Source organism: Danio rerio, chromosome 1 (assembly GCF_052040795.2).
Source record: "Danio rerio strain M-AB ecotype USA chromosome 1, GRCz13ab, whole genome shotgun sequence".
NCBI classification, from domain to species: Eukaryota; Metazoa; Chordata; class Actinopteri; order Cypriniformes; family Danionidae; genus Danio; species Danio rerio.
In genome coordinates, this window is record NC_141021.1 from 49,320,908 (window position 1) to 49,341,308 (window position 20,401).

At 36.9% G+C, this 20,401-nt stretch overlaps 1 protein-coding gene across 2 annotated transcripts in view; it reads right to left on the reverse strand.

Moving 5' to 3' along the window:
* Positions 1-20,401, reverse strand: part of pdxkb (pyridoxal (pyridoxine, vitamin B6) kinase b) — a 67,387-nt gene that overhangs the window by 4,742 nt on the left and 42,244 nt on the right. For both annotated transcript variants that reach the window (XM_087236163.1, NM_001145586.1), the window contains 8 exon segments: positions 16,353-16,457; positions 9,003-9,086; positions 7,020-7,054; positions 6,844-6,929; positions 6,618-6,663; positions 5,349-5,460; positions 2,186-2,322; positions 2,012-2,078 (listed from right to left, as the gene is read on the reverse strand). In XM_087236163.1, coding sequence (XP_087092289.1) covers positions 2,012-2,078; positions 2,186-2,322; positions 5,349-5,460; positions 6,618-6,663; positions 6,844-6,929; positions 7,020-7,054; positions 9,003-9,086; positions 16,353-16,457 — 672 coding nt within the window.

A 20,401-nucleotide genomic window follows, 5' to 3' on the forward strand; every position in this document is an offset into this window, starting at 1 on the left:
TTGAGTAATGCTGTACATCCTATGTGTATTAAGCAATGTGTCTCTGTGCTGGACTTTAGACCTGCTTTTAGATAGTCAATGGTGCAGTCTATTTCAGTTCCTCAAAATAGCAACACGCCAACAATGAGCCTTAAAACACCTCTAGGCCCATGAGTCCACAAAGTGGTGCAAATGGATTTACTAAATAAACAACGTGGCGCAAAACAGGAAAATTAGGGTTGTGCTTGTCTGAAAATAGCAACAAATCACGCCGAAACACGTCTTGTGCATTATTGCACCAGGTGTATGATAGGCCCCATAGTGTAAGGCAGGGGTGTCAAACTCAGTTCCAAAAGGGCCGAAGCCCTGCACAGTTTAGTTCCAACCCTGCTCCAACACACTTATCTGTAGGTTTCAAACAAGCCTGAATGACTCAATTAGTTTGATCAGGTGTGTTTAATTAGGGTTAGAACTAAACTGTGCAGAGCTGCGGCCCTTTTGGAACTGAGTTTGACACCTGTGGTGTAAGGAGCACCAAAATCCGCATTTTGGGATAAAACGGAAAATTTTGTACGCATTGGCCAAAAGACGAAACCGAAAATGCTTTCATTCATTCATTCATTTATTTTCTTTTTGGCTTAGTCCCTTTGTAAATCCGGGGTCGCCACAGTGGAATGAACCACCAACTTATCCAGCATGTTTTTACGCAGCAGATGCACTTCCAGCCGCAACCCATCTCTGGGAAACATCCACACACAATCGTTCACACTCGTACGCTATGGAGTTTTTAGCCCCCGAAAATGCTTTTTAATAATTCATTTTGAAAGACTTATAAAAAAACATATGTTCTGGATTAATCAATTCAGAAATGTAATTTAAAATATAATATACAAATATCTTTTGGAGAATAGTTGTATTTTTCAGCTAAATAAAGTTTCATTAATCAAAGTGTTTGAACATGCTTAAGAAACAATGAATTAAGTCAGAATTTAATGACACTATATGGCATGTTATACCACGAAATGGTGGTATAATATACCTCTATAAATAGGAATATCGTGTGCATTTCTTGGTGAATATATTATTACTGATGCATTTAAACAATTTTATTAAATGCAGTTAAATTCAGTTGTATGCTTTAAAATAAGAGATTGTTCACCGAACATATGTAGGAATAGAAAGATGAAATGTTTAATTCAAATGAGTTATTGCAAAAAATATATATACAGTATATGCATATATTTACAATTTTATTTTGATTAGTTCTGTTTATTAAAATTGTATTTAATACAATTAATGTTTTATTAATTTTACATTTTAATTGATTAATTAAATACATTTTTTGTTAGATTAGCTTTAGTTTTGGTAATGACTAATCTAATGTATATACACAAATATAGAAAATAATGGAATACAATTATATATATAGATCTGTGAGGGGTGTACTCGTTTATGCTGTCTATATGGTATTTATTTCTTAAGTACTTGATATTTTATTACATAAAATGCTTGAAATAACAACATTTTTTAGATTTACATTTTACATTTTAGATTTAAAATGAATGTTATCAGTAGTTTACAGAATAAAACAAAATCATAACTTTACTTAAAAACATAACTATAAATCATAAATCTAGAGCAGCGGATCTTAGACTGTTTTCATCAAGTACCACCACAGAAAAAATTTGTCTCTCCAAGTACCACCAAAATGAGCAGTATTGAAATACAGTAGCGAAGTAAGCCCAGTAAAGCAGCTATAACTCTACACAGTTACAAAAAACGTGGCAGATTACCTCAGAAATATAAGCTATATGTCATATATGGCATATTATATACATCATTTTTGGTAAATTTTGAAATGTGTGTAGCATGTACATCACATATTTCATTCCTCCGCGTACCACTAGAAGGAAGCCTGCGTACCACTACTGGTACACGTACCACAGTTTGAGAACCACTGATCTAGAGCATTTTCAAGTGTTCTCTTAATATTATCCATAGCTGTACTGTATACATAATATGTGTGGATTACCGTGAGCATAAGATATAGTCCTCTGAATGACGTGATGCATAACGGAGAAGGTCTTCTCACATGCCGTCTGCAAAAGAAAGAAGAGCAGTAAGAAAAGCAGCTGATCAGCATTTTCCTTCAGTGCTGCATGATCACTGTGATGCATTTGTGGCCTGATGCCGTAATGCACTGTACCTTCAGGTCTGTTGGGTAATGATGAGTCCAGGCCAACAGCATAGCAGCAAATAGATCACCAGTGCCCACGAAAACCGCATCCACTTTCGGCACCTCTATCCGGATCCGCTGGGTCGTCCTCGTCCCGTCCGGCATCACTGCAGAAACAGGAGTCCATGCATTCATCTCTGTGTTCAGTGCATCGGTTTATCATGTGTGAATTAGTACACATCTCTCACCCCCCAGCTACACAACACCACACGGGTGGTTCGAAGCAATGAACAGAAAACATTTGAATTCATATGCATTAAAATAAGCTCCGATACCAGTGAATTCTGCCATCTGTTGAAATCTCCACACAGTGAATCGTCTTTCACTGTTCAGCAGTTTGACACACTTTTAAATTCATAACAATGCAATACAATGCAATGTATTTTATTCCATGAAAACCCCTTTATTATACGACCTTACCCTAACCCCAACCTTCACAGGAAACCTGTGGCAAGATTTGAAAGCCAAAACACCCGTTGACTATGATTTAAAGGGTCATGAAACACCAAAACACATTTTTTGAGCTGTTGACAGTCATATATGTGTCCCACACTGCTAAAAACACTATTAGGAAACCTATATTTCACTAAAAAGTGTAAATTGGTTGTTTTTGCGTTATTTCAAGCAAATTCGTACTTCCTGTTTGAAACGAATTTTTGAAGCTGCGCCACGGCCATGACATAATAGCGTTATATTCCAGCGTGCAGACTGGACGTCTGTGCCAGAGTGAGTCTTATTACGTCTTACAGTGTGTTGCGTTAATGCATGAGTAAGGCTTGGTTCATACCAATCAGCGCGCTCTATTGTGCAACTTCATTAATATTCATTACTGTCACAGTGTAGACGGCAAAGACGCCACGTTGTGTTGGCAAAACAAGCGTGAAGTGTTGCATTTATAGTTTGCTGCAGTTAAGTTTCGTTTTCATTTTCTCTCTGTGAGAGCTCAGACTCACGCGTGGATTAACAGTGTACGCGACACGCGACAACAATAACTTACGTGTCTAAGGAGGATTATTGTTTACCTGAGAGCTGTTCTCATCTGCAAACGCTGAGATCCAGATTGTAGTCTCCTCTAAATAAAGACGCGGCTCTAGTTGCTGGTGATTGTCCTGTCTCTACAGATTTGGTAAGTGAGCGACCAGTGCTCTTTGTTTATTCAGTTCGTATTTTATTCGTATCAAACAAACTATTGCACCGAGTGCAATAGTTAGCACTAACAGTTACAACCAAACTATAACCTCGTGTTGGATTTTGTGACCGGAATAACACACGCGGCTTTCTGACGCTACCTGCCGTGTGCATCTAAGTTTCCAGGAAATGCTGAGTTTTTTTTTCTCTCATTCGCCGTGCGGTATCAAACATTGCATGAAAAATACACGCTTAGAGCAGCGCCTCGAATCAAATATCACGTTTGTCGGGAGGGACATTAATGAATTCCCTGAATGAAAGAGCCAAACTGCAGTTAAAGTCCACCATTTAATAATTTGGCAAATAATTCGACTACAGATGTCCATGTAAACACAGTCACATTGTCCGCTGTGTGTGTGTGTGTTTTTTGACTCTGAAATTCAGCGCGCCCAAATAGACACTCCCATACCAAGCCACTTTTCTTCCTCCGACACACCCCCCTAAACAGAGCTGGAAACGCCTACTTTTCTGACTTTTTCCAAAGTAGAGGTGTGAAAACACCCTGCTGAAACGAGGGGGTTTCATGGCCCTTTAACAATTCTGAATTACGAGTACACAAGACATGTCCTCATAAACCACCTTACAACTAGGTACACCTTACAACTAAAGTACAACTAGGTCATGCCTATGTCACTATATAAATTCAAACCAGGCTCATTCTGAAATCATAGTCCTGTAGATGTTTCTGGAGACCGCGAATTATGTAGCCTGAGGTAGGTATGGCTGCATTTCATTTTTTAAGGGAACGCTACGGGGCGGTATGACGCCGTTCGTTTTCACCCTTACCGGCTGACTGCTTACCTCCGTGTGGAGGGCTTTCCTGCTGTAACCAGTTTGTCCAATTGGCTCGTCGTGTACATCGGCGGACTTGAGATGCAGAGAGGAGCTGACCATGATGACAGGGTTTGAGTCCAGGAAAGAGCGGTTCCAAAAATCAGGTAAGACAAAAACAGAATCCAAAAAATAAAGTGAACGAGTTCATAACAGGGTGAGAATGTGGTAATATCCAAAAACGTAGTAAAAATCAGATGAGGGCTTTTCTTTTTCTGGACAGCTTTTGTAAATTGTTGGTTGGGTTCAGGGAAGTAAGCGGGCGGGCGAGTCAATCGGTAAAATTTGTTGGGTTCAGGGAAGGAGGAGGGTGGGTCAGCCGATTGGCCAGTTGCCCAGTCAATCATTCAGCCAGTCAGACAGCAGCCTCTGGTGGGTTTATGTGACAACATCGGGGGCGCAAACAGCACTTTAGATTTGAGATGTGAAAAAGCGCACACATCGGCCTCTAGCAGAGATTTACAAAAACAAAACCGGGACGTATTTCGCAGTCTTCAGAAACGTCCACGGGACTACACTTTCAGAATGACCCTGGGTTGTATAAATTTGTGTCTTTGTAAACCCCATAAACAAACACACACACACATTTGTATATATGGTTTACGAGGACTCTTCATTGATGCAATGTTTTCTATACCGTAAAAAACACTTATTATATGGCCTTACCCTGGTCCTAACCTTAAACCAACCTTCAGAGGAAACCTGTGGCAAGATTTGACAGCCAAACACCACGTTATGTATGATTTAAGAGTTTTGAATTACGAGTACACAAGACATTTCCTCATAAACCACCTTAATTGAGTACAGCTTGGTCATACCATGTCACTATACAAATTTGTGTCCTCACAAACCTGTAAATCACATAAACAAGTGCACGCACACACACACACACACACACACACACACACACAAACATGTCTGGTTTACTATCCTGGAAAAATCTCTACATAGATTTTTTATACAAACTGTATTTTTCAGTGTACCTCAATTTAGGTCCCCACAGTCACTCAAGTTGGTGTGAATTCAGGTTTAAGTGACCACTAGTATATAAAACACACACACACACTCACACACTCACACACACACACACACACACACACACACACACACTTACAGATGCGCTGACTCCCGAGAGACACCAGGAATCTGTCCCCGAGACGAGGTGGCAGGTCAGAGCTGGTAATGACCACAGTGTCTGGGCCCATTTTATGCAGTAGATCCATCACCTGAACACAAACATTATTATTCTTGTTAATAATAATAATAATTGCTTAATATTAATATGCAATAAATGGATAAAAATATATATTTTTTATTATTATTCATATTACTACTACTACTACTACTACACATACTAGATACAGTAATAATAAACAAATTCAAACCGTCAGTATTATTATTAACATTATTATTGCTATTATTATTCATTAAAGCATGATATACTGAATAATAGTAGTGCAGAACTATTAGAAATAATACTGTTATGTTTTATATTACAACTAATATAATAAATGTTAATAATAACCCTCATAATCATATCATCATGATCAACAAGCAGTTTTTTATATAAAAAAATATTGTATTAATTTTATATTTTGAAAAAGTTGTATTAGTTGGCGACATGGTGGCGCAGTGGGTAGCACTCTCGCCTCACAGCAAGAAGGTCGCTGGTTGGAGCCTTGGCTGGGTCAGTTGGCATGTCTGTGTGGAGTTAGCATGTTCTCCCCATGTTCGTGCGAATTTATGGTCGTTTCCCAGTGATGGGTTGCAATTTGGAAGGGCATCGGCTGCATAAATATGCCGGATAGGTTGGCGGTTCATGCCGCTGTGGCGACCCCTAATAATTAAGGGACTAAGCCGAAAAGAAAATGAATGAATAAATGAAAACTTTTATTTATAACGGTAACGATAGTAATGATAACAATAGAAATTTGTACTATTAGTGATGATTCAAAATACCTATATATATATATATATATATATATATATATATATATATATATATATATATATATATATATATATATATAATTGTTATAAATATATAATTGTTAAATAATACATAATAAAATAAAATCTAAAGTTTGAAAATTAATTTTATTATCAAAATAATATTACTACAATCAAATAACATTTTATAACATTAATATGGCTATTTATATTTAATATTAATTTCATAAAAATAGTTTGAAAACATTATTCTTAATGTTAATAACAGCAAATGATAAAAAAATTATGTAAAAAATTATTCTATAACATGATATCCAACATTAAAATGAAAAGGATCTGTGTGTATAATTTGTATTCACAATTTCTTTTCTGCTTCCGTCATTTCTATAAACCGACTTTCAGAGTCATTCCTCATTCATGCATTTAATCTCACCTCAACAGCATCTTTCTCTGTGCTAATATTCTTCCCTGTCAGCAGCCTACAAAGAACACAAAGAGTTCAGAAAATGTCTAGAAAAAAAGATATAAAATGATGATTTGCACGTACAACCTCAGCTGACCACCAGATGGCACTCCAGTACCACTCATCTATCAGCAAAAGCCAGCGGTTTGACATTTGCAGCACTGAATCATCCAATCACAAGAGCTTTTCTACTCACTCGGCCTCAAACTGGTTGGGTGTGATGATGTCGGCCACCGGGACCACTTTATTCTTGTACACGGGATGGAGATTCTGAGGAACATACTGCAAGAGGACAATGGGTAAAGCTATATTAAAATCTCATTCCGAATGCTGAAGGAAGAAATAAGAGGGAAAAAATGAACGAGAGCTTACCATTGAACCATGATCACCTAAGACAGGGTCACAAACTGACAAGAAGAACAGAAGAAAGCTAGTTACAGTTTCATCTGCAAGTGTTAACGTACAGTCCTGAACTGTTCAAACTACTTCACTGTTTCAGAGAAAAGTCTCTTTAGCTCAGCAGGGCTACATTTATTTATGTTAGGAATAATAAAGCTTTAATAGTGTAAAAACGCTTGCTATTGAAAATAAATATAAAATTAATTCAAATTAACAAATAAAGCTTTGTTTTCGGCATAATTTTTCCAGCCTTTAGCATCACCAGATCTGTCAGAAATTATTCTAATGTGCTCATTTGGTGTTCATTAATATTAATGTCATGCTTGTGCTGGATAATTTATATATACATATATATTACTTTTAATCAACCAGCAAGGTTTTTTTTGACTGGAAATGACACAGGTTTTTCCAAAAAGACAATAAGACGATGTACATGATGCAACATTGTGAGGAAAAAAATGTTTATATTTTAATAAAAGTGGCTTGTCCAAAACTCTTCATATCCTTCTCAATATATAATAGAGAAGGGTTTATTTCCTATTACAGCAATATAATGTCTATAATGTCTTGTTTTACTTGTCTACACTGCTATTTTTGCTCATTCGTCTTTAGTGATGAGTAGGCCCAGACAGAATCTGCGAGCACAGAATTCCACAGATTTTCCGCAGATTTTTAGCCCATCATTAATTCAGTTTATTTACTTGAGTAAATGTGTTTAGATATATTTTTATTTAGTTTTTAAATTATTTACAGTCATATTATTGACTAATATGAAAATGTTCATCTGATTTATTAGATCTTTTAGTAGATATATGAGAGACCTGCTTTGTTTACCAAATAAAGTGAATCTAATTGGGTTTGCATTTTAAACAATGAATAAAAGTTACAAATGTATTATTTTTTATTTCACATATTAAGGTTTTAGTTATGATACTACCAAAATAATTCCGCAGAAATCTGCAGATTTTTACTAGAATTGTCTGTAGAAATAGCAAAAAACATCCGCAGATTGCGTCTGGCCCTGGCGATGAGCTCCAACCCTTTTAGATGGAAGGTCTCCTTGCCGTCACCCTGATCTTTAGTTCCCTCCTCAGATTCTCAATTGGATTTATGTCAGGACTCTGGCTGGGCCACTCGAAAATGTTAATATTTGATGAAGCGTTAATGAATCTTATGTTAAAGTAACTTTAAGTCAGAATTTGCCAGAGGTTTGACTGTATATACATATACAGTATTTAAATTGAAGATGAAAAACTCTCATATAATTGAAATGTAACATTATGTATGCATTATAAGTGGCTAAGGACAAAAGTTACCCCTACATTCATTTTTACATAACAAAGTACAAATGTTTCAAGGTCAGAAGAGTTAAGAAACATGTCAAAATAAATAAATTAACATTTTATATATATATATATATATATATATATATATATATTAGTCATTTTGTGGATCAATTTAATGCATCTTTGCGGAATAAAATAATTAATTGCATTTGTCTTTTTCCGACCGGATTTTCCTCTTAAGGTAAGGCAAATCTTTTCAAAGTTTACAATAATAGAAAAAAAATCCTCAAATGCAAATTCGGTGCATTTAATTCAAGTTGTTACTGCAGCTGATTGTAGTATTGGTAACCTAGTAACCAGCAGTAAACAAGGCAAGCATAATGGAGACAGCTGATTGGTCATTCGGGTATAATGTTCGCTATGTCAGAGATTATTCAGCAAATATATTTCGATCTGCAATTATTCGCATAAAACCTTTTTCGACCAATTCCAGAACCACCTTAAGCCAATACTTCAAAATGCGCATTAACACAGGGTGATTAAAACTAAACTACAGATGCCAAATTTGGGAACCATTTAAAAACCTGTGAAAACTACGTGTGTATAATGTACTTTCTATATCTATGTGGCATTTCTGTTCACTGACAACGAAAGAGAGTAAAACACTCACCATATACGAGGTTAGGATTGGCCCTCTTCAGCTCTTGTACAATATCAGCAACCATCTCCAGGAATGATGTATCTCTATTGTAACCTGCAGCAACAGAGAGAAAAGAGCTTTTATCAACACAATTTGTTTTCCTGCTGGCAACTTCTGATGCTTGACTCCATTTGTCCCAGGTCAAAATGCTCTTACTGGCCGAAGTAGAAAAACTGACCAGTCAACACAAGCAAGAGGGTCACACTCAGGTTATTCTCATTCAGCCTGAGAGCATCAAAACGGGTACAGGTTTATTTAAGCATACCTGAAATAGTAGTTTTTACACAAAGTTTCAGTGCTAACCATTGAGCCACCATGCCACCCTTTTATTAGTTTCAACCTTTTAGTAAAAGCCTATCATTTTTTTCTTTTAGTTTATACTTTAAATGAAAATGAGAAATATTAGTAAATTTGCTTAAATAAAAAACGTTTTTTAACAAAACCTTTCCAGTTACATGATTTTGGTTATCCATAACAGTGTTTCTGCAAGTTTTACGACGGTAAATACAAGATGTTTCTATGTTAAGCTTCTTTGACAATCTACATTGTAAAAGCTCTCTAGAAATAAACATGAATTGAAAACTTTTATAGACCAATTAAATCATTTTTTTAGGATTAACATGTCCTCTAAATGTCAACGTAGAACATGTTGAGTTTTATTAGCAGCACTTAACAAAAAAAAAACATCACAAGTTAGCAAAAATATGGCAATATCTTACTAAACCTTCTGATAACACTGTGCCACGGTGGCTCAGTGGTTAGCACTGTCGCCTCACAGCAAGAAAGTCACTGGTTCAAGCCCCGGCTGGGTCATTCTGTGTTTCTGTATGGAGTTTGCATGTTCTCCCCGTGTTGCGGTGCTTTTCCTCCAGGTGCTCTGGTTTCCCTCACAGTCCAAAGACAAGCGTTATAGATTGGGTTAATTGGATTAGCTAAATTGGCCGTTGTGTGTGTGTGTGTGTGTGTGTGTGTGTGTGTGTGTGTGTGTGTGTGTGTGAATGCGATTGTATGGGTTGCGGCCGGAAGGGCATTCGTTGTGTAAAACATGTGCTGGAATAGTTGGCGGTTCATTCCGCTGTGGCGACCCCTGGTAAATCAAGGACTGAGATAAGGAAAATGAATGAGTGAGAGAATGTTCTTGTTTAAGGTATGAGCTCAAATGATATCAAATTTCTAAAATAAACAATCTTTTTTTCGCATCTAAAGTTGACGTCTTTAGATTTTAGGGTGCACAGATATTTGTACTGGAAAACTTCAAACTGAAAACTTGTACTGAAAGATAATTTTTTGGACTTTATCAGGACTTTTACATAGATTTTTAGACGTGAGACTTGTATAACAACCCAGATAAGATGGACACCATTGTAACAATTACATATTACTGCAAAAAAAAAGGGAAAATACATGTGAAACACAACTGGGTATAAACACTGTATACCTGACAACCCTGCATAAATTATTTTATTAAGAGAAAATTCAAGAGTTCGCCCTTGCAGATGATTGATTATAAAGCATGTTTGGCATGCTGTCCAGGGAGAGCGCCCTGAGCTCGTGAGATCCTCGAGCCCAGGGCTCCCTCCCGTTGCACGGCGAGAGGGGAGTCTGAGCCAAGGTAGGTCTCGGGAACTCCCCTGCTTGATGGTGGTAAGTGTAATAATGTATTAGCTATGGAGATAGTTAGCTGAATTCATTGCTTGGCTATGATGATGATTTAATTTGTCAATTTATTTATGCTACATGTTTTGGTCTGTCGAAGGAAACTGGAGCGCACTTGGAAAACCCACGCAAACATGGGGAGAACATACAAACTCCACACAGAAAAGCCGACCTGGCCAGGTAAGGTCTGAGCCAGTGTAATTCTTGCTGTGAGGCAATGATGCTAAAGATCCAAAGAAAATCGGCACACTGCCACTTTAGCTCTCAAAAAGTCTGTAATGTGTAACGTGACATTAAAGACTTTTTGAAAGCTGCAAATGTTTGTTTTTGATCGAGCATCTGCTTTCAAGATTTTCTAGATCTGCGCACATTTCAGTTTTAGGCAATGATGCTAACCATTGGGCCTCTGTGCTGCCCTGATAAGGGAAGGGGAGGAGTAGAGGTGGAAGGGGGGAATTCTTCAAGACGAAGATGGCGAGGGTAAGATGCTCTGGTTATTTATAGTGATTTAGGAATCCTCTGATTGGTGGATCGTGTGTTAGCTAACCAGAACCAGCTGCTATCAATCATAAGTGTGTGCTCCTCTCAAAATTAGTTTATAAATAAACTTTCATTCATTCATTTTCTTTTGAGCTTAGTCCCTTTATTAAACCGGGGTCACCACAGAGGAATGAACCGCCAACTTATCCAGCATGTTTTATGCAGCGGATGCCCTTCCAGCTGCAATCCATCTCTGGAAAACATCCATACACACTCACTCACTACGGACAATTTAGCCTACCCAATTCAGCTATAGCGCATGTCTTTGGACTGTGGGGAAACCAGAGCACTCAGAGGAAACAGCAGGGAGAATAAATACATTTCAGGAAGCTTAATCAAGTAAGACCTGGACAATTCAAAACGCACTTAGCAATATATTCAAATAACGCATTAAACCTGAAACTCCATGTTCAACAGAGAAAAACGTCCAGAGGATGTAGCGTAAAGAGGTGTTGTAGCTGTGAAAGCGTCAGGGTCAGTCTCCAGCTATCGGTCATCCTGTGGCTCCGTCTCTACAGTCAGGTAAATAAATCCTACCAGTGACTCATCTGACCTTCACCGTTTTCATGATGTCATGAAGTGACACACACTAAAATCGCACTCGGACAACACAAAATATGGCTAAAAAGGTGTGTGGGAGGATTGCAATAGCAGTTCAAAACAATTCACAATAAGAAATCACAGCTGGGATTGAAAATACTGGAGTAGGTATATCATCAAGGTGTTCGATTGGTTATAGGGTCACTATGATGAAAGTGGCATACAAAATGTTTCTATCGTGACATACATCCACTTAAAACTGTGCTAAATTGAAAAAAAAAAAAGTAGATTGGTGCATGATTTCATTCTTGATGAACCAATTAGATTGTTGAAAGATGGGCGTTGCTAACAAAATGAAGGAAGATAAGAAATTAGAACAGAAATGAGTCATGCACTAATAGCTCCGCCTCAAAGGGCTTCCATGTGACCTGGAAGGGAAGAAAGTCGTTTTAATGGGGAGAACAGCTTATGGTATTTGATAAAAGTTTATGAGGGCAAATTAATTTATAAAAATATCGAAGTGCACAGACACATTGTTTATAACAAGAACTATATGCGTATAAAAATAAGGAGAGTACATTTTGATTTCACAACGACTTTTTTTTTTGTTTGTTTATGATTTATTTAACATTTTTTCATTTTACAAACATTTCAAACAACCCTTACAGAAATAATAAAAGAAAACAAATTATAAATACAAATAAGAGTAATAAAAAAAAAAATAAATAAAATAAAAATAAATAAAAATATTAATAAAATAAAACCAAATTACACAATGCGAGGCAGATGTCTACATTTATACAATAATCTCAATGTTACATTTCGAGTAATGAAAGATTACAAACTGATGTATTATTATTGTCAAGGGCTGGGGTGATTAGTTTAGATCCAGCTGGAGAGTTTTAACATAACAAGAAAGGGCATCCCAAATTTTGCCAAATTTTCTGTTAGGTCTTTGAAGTGAGAATCTAATCTTTAGTTTTACAAAATACAAAACATCTTTCAGCCACCGTACATGCAAGGGTGGTTGACGGCTCTTACAGGTTAATAAAATTACACGCCTAGCAGGCAAAGTAAGAAAGGCCACAAAGTTTAAAAGCTAAGTGGGTAATGCAAAATGATCAGGCGTCACACCAAACAGGCCAATGATGGGTGATGGTGCTATATCTATAGAAGTAATGGCTGTAAGGGACTGAAATACTGAGCCCCAAAATGAGGAAAGAGCTGGCCATGTCCAAATTTCACAAAGACTTTTATTTCACAAAGAATTTTATAAACGCAATGGTAATTTAAGATTATTCAACTGTTTTAATGCTTACACAATTAATTAGACATGCTTTTGAACTATTTATTATGTGATATTTACGTGTCACATGAGCCTTCAGTTTCCTATTCTGAATTTTCAACAGAATCATTTAAAAAATTTTCTGTCAAATAGTTTTTGTAGAAACCGTGATACATTTTCCAGGCCAAAAATAAGATCATCAATTACAATTACGTTTCCGTGTCTCTCTTGGACTGTTGGTATATTCCTCTTTTCCTCCCTTCTGTGTTTTCCTCTATTTGCCTCCTCTGAAGGTGATGGTAAAGGAGAGCTTGTGCACCAGAGACTCCTCATCTGCTTTTACACACTCAGCAGAGCGGAGCGTCGGAGTGTGTGGAGCTCCAGCGAGACCGTGTGTGTGTGTCCTCTACGCTCCCTTAGTGCAGTGATTAGCGGAGGAACAGAGATGTGCTCACTTCCTGACCGACTACAGGCTAACCAAATCTAACATAATAAGACACACAAGACTAACAGATCTACTAGAGTTTCAGTTATTCAGAAATTCTTGTCGTCAATGCGACACTTAATAACACAATGCTGAAGTTTGAGCCTCTTATGTGATTGACATTTCATGATTATTTCATGTACTGGGTTTGATTTTTTTCATTCATTTATTTTCCTTCAGCTTTGTCCCTTATTTATCAGGGGTCGCCACAGCGAAATGAACCGCCAACTACTCTGGCATATGTTTTATGCAACATATGCAACCCATTAAAGGAAAACACCCATACACTATTGCATTCCCACACGCACTCATACACTACGGTCAATTTTGTTTACCCAATTCACCTGTAGTGCATTTCTTTGGACTGTGGGGGAAACCTGACGTCAGAGAATAACTGCTGTTGCAGGGTGGAAGTAAATGGTTAGATTTTTCCAAATGGTCCAAAATGCTTGGTTAACTCCAGAATTCGCCTCTCTACCGTCTGTAATTTACTCTCGACTGGGGCAGCAGCCTCTTCAACTGTGGAGATTTGAATCTCAGCTTTCATTTTTACCACAGCTAATTACATAGCAGGATGATATCTAAGAAATCAATGATAATACTGAAAATGCTGTCACCATTTACCAGCCTGAACTCACGAGGAAACGGGAGTATTTTACGTTTTGTCAGTTGAGTGGCTAATTCATACACATTCAGTCGTACAAAAATTTACGATTTTAAAAAAGAGGCGTGGCACCCAACCCAACCCCACCCCTACACCCAAACTTGTCTGTATAACTTGTATCTTGTATCACCTGCTATTGATATATCTTTATTTTGTTTATGTCTGTACATGCATTTATTTATATATTTGTTATTTTTTATTACTATTTATTTTTAATTGTTTGGTTTAATTTCTTAATTTCTTGGTTTTAATTTCTGTATTTATTGATTTAAAGTTCCTAAAATCAATAAATACAGTGTTGTTGTTTTTTAAAAGACAATCTTTACTTCCATTTCATGACAACTTACATTTTTCCACTGCATGGTACGACCTGGTTTATTTCAATACAACTCACTTTGGGGTGCTTTTCCACTATGCTTTTGTCATTAGGGGATGAGCAAATCGTACTAAATTGTACGAATGAGATTGTACGAATTCATACGAATTAGCCACTAAATCAAAAGATTACGAATTGCCGTGAGGTTGCGTTGCACTTATAGTTAATCATTCATCAAAAAATCTGTTTAAAATTTTTTAAAAAACTGATGACTTCAGTGGTATTCTATAGTAAATATCCATAGTAAATATAGTTTAAAAAAACCAATACAGGTTACAGGTATCTAACATAATTCAAAATATATTAATACAGAAAAAAAAAAGAAACTCAAAAGAGTTTGGAACAATTTGAGGGTGAGCACTATCCCTTTAAGAACTTTCAAAAAAAATATCCCATTCAGAACTCTCCTGTGATGCATGTTAAAACACAATTTTACCACTAGTCTGTTTTACAGTATACGCATCCAGAGCCAAAAGTACCTGTAGTTGAATATTAGACAAACATAGCTGAAGTCAGAATGATTAAGGCCCCTGTATATTTTTTCTCTTGCTTTTGTATTGTATGCCTTTTTGTTCTTTGTGTGTGTTTTGGCTTGTGTTTTGGCTTGATCATTGGTTTCTGAATTCCTCTGAGAATAAAGGGACATACACCTTGCAACACGCAGAAAACTGCCTTGTCTAAACACACTAGTTTAGAAGTAAGCGCCACTTGCTGTAAGTTTTCTACGTATATTTGGCTAGAAGTCTAGTTTAGATACGACGTGCTGCAAACAGTGAAGATGTTTTGATTGTTTATTTTCTGTTAAGCAGTTTAGAGGGTAATTTTTCAGCCAGTTTGGGGTTTTTGTTATATTGCTTTCTTTTATTTGGCTTGAAAATCCTCTTTTTCCTTTAAGAACATACATTAATTGATTTATTTTGTTTTTTGAGATATTTCAACTTGTACATAATATTTTGCTGTTTGACTTCTTTTTACTTTTGCAAATAAATTTGTTTTGCTACTTTGCCACCAACTCTCTACAAAGTCGCATCAAAATATTACCTCTTTAACCCCTACACTGAAAACCCTAATGTTGTCTTTACTTAAAAAATTACGTAAAGTTGACTGAACATAACTTAAAATTTTGCATTTTGGTCATATCAATTAAAATATGAGTTAATTTAACTTGCGTACCATGAAAATGCTTAAACTTAAGACTTCAAGTTTAGTGATCTCAAAATCGTAAATAATCCTTTGAGAAAAATAGGTCATTTTCACAAATATACTCTTGACTGTGAAATTCTAATATGTGCAAGGTCTTTTTTAAATCAGAAAACAAATGGCTTCAGGTATAATTATTCATCATAATGTGAATAAATGGCTACTTATAATAATATTACACACACGCATATACATATATACATATACCGGTTTTGTAGATTATACTTAAATTGTTCAGTTCACCAAACTATTATATATACGCGTGTGTGTAATATTATTATAAGTAGCCATTTATTCACATTATGTGCTATATATATATATATATATATATATATATATACAGGTATATACTAATATACTAATAAGCATAATTTGGGAAATAATTGAAAAAGAAAATAAATTCACAGGAGGGCGAATATATGTATACATGTATGTAACTGTATAATGCGTGTATGTATGTAAATGTGTTGTGCTGTCCCTGGGCCCCATTGGGTCCCACAAAGGGCCCATATACTATTAGGAAATTATATCAACTTTTTCCTTAATGTGGCATGACTAAAAATGAAAGCACTGACCTGTAAGGACATAGTCGTAGTGGTTGACGTTGTTCAGTTTGATCCCCTCATACAAGACGTGAAGCTCATCGGCGGTCAAGACCTGTCCCTTCCAGTGAGCGTAACCTGAGTAAAGACAGATCACAGGTCAAACACACATCTGAAAATCCAGTGCTGATTCTGAAGCTGATGTCTGAGATGCTCTGATCACATGACACTCCTTGAACAGCTGGCTGTTCTCAGATCTGCATCGGATCCCATTAAAAGCTCTGTTTGGTCAGCGACCATTGCTATTGCCCCTAGAGCTGTGATGTCACATTTCAGGTGAGTCACAGAGTCAGTCACATGGTGTGTTTCTTGTTGCTAAGAAACAGGAGCGAGGAAAGCCTGAGGGGCTGAATGAAAAAGACGCATCATTGTAGCCTTGATGTGTGTGTGTGTGTGTGTGTGTTCGTGTGTGTGAGGGAAAAAAATGACTGCAAAGGGGAATCTGTGATAAGACGGGTGTCTGTCGTCATCATTTTCTGCTGCCGCAATTGTGCACTGCCTCTCAGCTGGATCCACAAACCTCTAATCCCAATGGCTTCACCCACATGGATCATGCAGATACTCTACATCTGCTTAAATCACGATCAGGGGAAAACATTCACAAGCTGCCCTGTGAGGTACACGCTGTCTCTACCCATAAGGCTTTGCAGCGCCCATTGATATTCTGAATGTCACAACCTGCAAATACATTTCCAAGGTCAAATTATAAAGTCCTGAAGGGAAGGTCCTGTTTGGAGATCACATTAAAAGGACATTTAGACGCTGATTAACCAGCGCTGACTTAACAGATTTAAAGGGATAGTTCAGCCAAAATGTAAACTCGCCCTTAAGTAGTTCCAAACCTTTTTTCTATTGAACTCAAAAGAAGATATTTTGAAAAATGTCAGAAACCAGTAACCATTGGCTTCCACAGTAAGGAAATCAATAGTTACCGGTTTCCAACATTTTTTCGAAATATCTTCTTTTGTTTTCAATAGAAAAAACTAACTCAAACAGGTTTGTGACAAAGTAAATTGTAAGTAAATGATGACAGAATTGTCAGTTTTGGGTGAACTATCCATTTAACACTATGGGCTCTATTTTAGTGATCTAGGCGCAAAGTCTAAAGTGTCTGAATCCACTTTTGCTATTTTATGGATGCATGGTGTATCATGGTTGTGCTTATTCTCTATAGGGGTGTGTTTTGAGCATAACTTGCATTAAACCAATCAGATTCTTATCTTTCATTCCCTTAAAGAGTCAGTTGCATCATGCCATGGTGCATTTGCTATTTACACTGCAAACTTTGTAAGTGGAAAAACTGAACACTTCACTCGCGAGAAAGCGGCTAAACAAACCATCTGCAGCGAGGGGATAAAGAATGAGCCTCCTCCAATCAGCCTCTTTACTTTCTCTTTACTTTACCTTTACTCCTTTATTTTCTTGAATAAGGAAACAGTGTTGTCTGCACTCCACTGAATACATCCATTAGCCTATATATTTAATTTAGTTTGTTTAGCGCAAAGATTTGTTTCAAAACTATTTCTAAATTCAGTTCTAATTTCCAGCAAACTAATAAATGAACAACAATATCGAAGTGTGGTCAAAAAACCTTGCAACAGACTGCCCGAAGTGGAGGTGCACCCTGACCAAACAGCTCAAGTAAGGTGAAAAGATCATGATGTGTGCGGCGGAGGACAAGCAAGTTCACCAAATAGTGCAGAACAATGACAGCCAGGGAGCCACCTATCGATGCGACTTCTGCAGCAAAGAATGACTCTCCCGTATTGGTCTCTTCAGCCACACAACGACGCCGTCTCAGACAATAAGTCATGCCTTAAGATATGAATCAGGATACATCATCCATGGTCAACACTCACCAACAGAGGCCTACTGCGTTTCCAAAACCCGACAGGCAGACCAATCCTAACTAGTTTTTATTAAAAAAAATATAATCAATTAATCAGTCAATTGCGCAGTCTATTTTAGTTTATCAAAATAACAACGCGCCAACATTGCACCTTAACACACCTCCTTCATAGACTGGAACACACATGAGTTCAAAAAGTGGTGCGAATGGATTTGCTATTTAAAGAACCTGGTGCAAAATGTGAAAATTAGAGTTGCAATTGTCTGAAAACAAATTGCGCCAAACACGTCTTGCACCTTAATACACTGGGTGTATGATAGGGCCGATAGTGTGTTTTGAGTATGACATTCATTCTATATGGGGCTGGAAAAAATTGGTATGTTTCTGAAATCTTTATGAGACCACAGTAGAGGCGAATAGCGTCATCTCTATAAAATAAACAAACAGAACTCAAAAATGACCTGAAATAACTCAACCTCCTACAGCTGATTTACAGCCTAATTAAACCGAGTGCTGGGCAATTAGAAATGCTGGACTAAAAAACATGCAAATATGCATACACAGATAATTACACTACTGCTGAAAAGTTTAAGGTCAGATTGGGGTAAATTATACTTATTCAGCAAGATTAAATTGAGTTACTAAAGAGTACTTATGAAGATTTTTACATTCATTTAATAATTTTCCTTTGGCTTAGTGTCTATTTTAGAGGTCGCCACAGTGGAATGAACCACCCATTATTCTGGTATATGTTTTATGCAGCAGTTGCCCTTCCAGCTGCAACCCAGTACAGTGAAACACCCATACACTCTCACATTCACAAACTCACACAAACACACACACACACACACACATACACACACACACACACACACAGTGGCTAATTTCATTCATTTTCTTTTCCGCTTAGTCCCATTATTAATCTGGGGTTGCCATGGCGGAATGAACCCCCAACTTATCCAGCATATGTTTTATGCAGTGGATGCCCTTTCAGCTGCAACCCATCACTGGGAAACACTCATACACACTCTTTCACAAACATACACTACGGCCAATTTAGCTGTCTTTGGACTGTGGGGGAAACCGGAGCACCCGGAGGAAACCCACACGAACACAGGGAGAACATGCAAACTCCACACAGAAATGCCAACTGACCCCGCCGGGACTTGAACCAGACACCTTTTTAGTGTGAGGTGACAGTGCTAACCACTGAGCCACCGTGCCACCCTTAAGATTTTTACAAGGTATTTTTACAAGGTAAAACAAATAAATACTGATTTTCTAAAATGGTTTAAAAATGATTTACAACTAACATTATGCATTGAACTCTTATCAATACTGATAGCTACAGAAGCAAATCAGCATAATGATTTTTTTTTGGACACTGACTGAAGACTGGAATAATGATGATGAACACTAAACACTGCCAAGCCAGCCACACTAAGTAACTAGATCTTTAAATATATTATGTTAAACAAAACTTTTACTTGACAGTCAAAAATCTTTCTGTTTTTAGTTTTTTTATTGTTATTAAATTGATGCTGCCCTAATGCCTAACATAAAAAAACTTGCAGAACAAACTTTTGCACACCACCCAGCAGGCACAGGATCAACATGATATCACATTGACGTTGCACCCAACGTCTTGGGGACGTTGCATTTTGTTTGGAAATGAAAATCGGGTTGACGTCAATGTCCAACCTAAAATCAACCAAATATCAACGTCTAATGATGTTACAGCTTGATGTTGTGTGGACTATGACGTCTATTAGATCTATCTGACGAATAAATGTCAGTATTTGACGTCACTATGACATTGGTTTTAGATGATGGCTAGATGTTGGATTTTGATCACTTTCCAACGCAACCTAAATCAACCAAATATCAACATCATTTGACGTCATTATTGGTCATCAAAATAACATTGTCCTTAGACGCTGGCTAGACAATGAATTTTGGTTGCCTGACATCACAACCTCAATCTAACCTAATATTGATGTCTTATGATGTTGTGTGCCTGCTGGGCATTTTGTTATGGTCAATAACCAATAAACCGCTTGTATTATAAATCATCAATAATCAGGGGTGCTAAAATTAATTGTTTCTTCAATGCACCGCGATGCAGACACAAACTATTTGGTATTGGTTCAGTAATAATCATAACCGGTTTTAT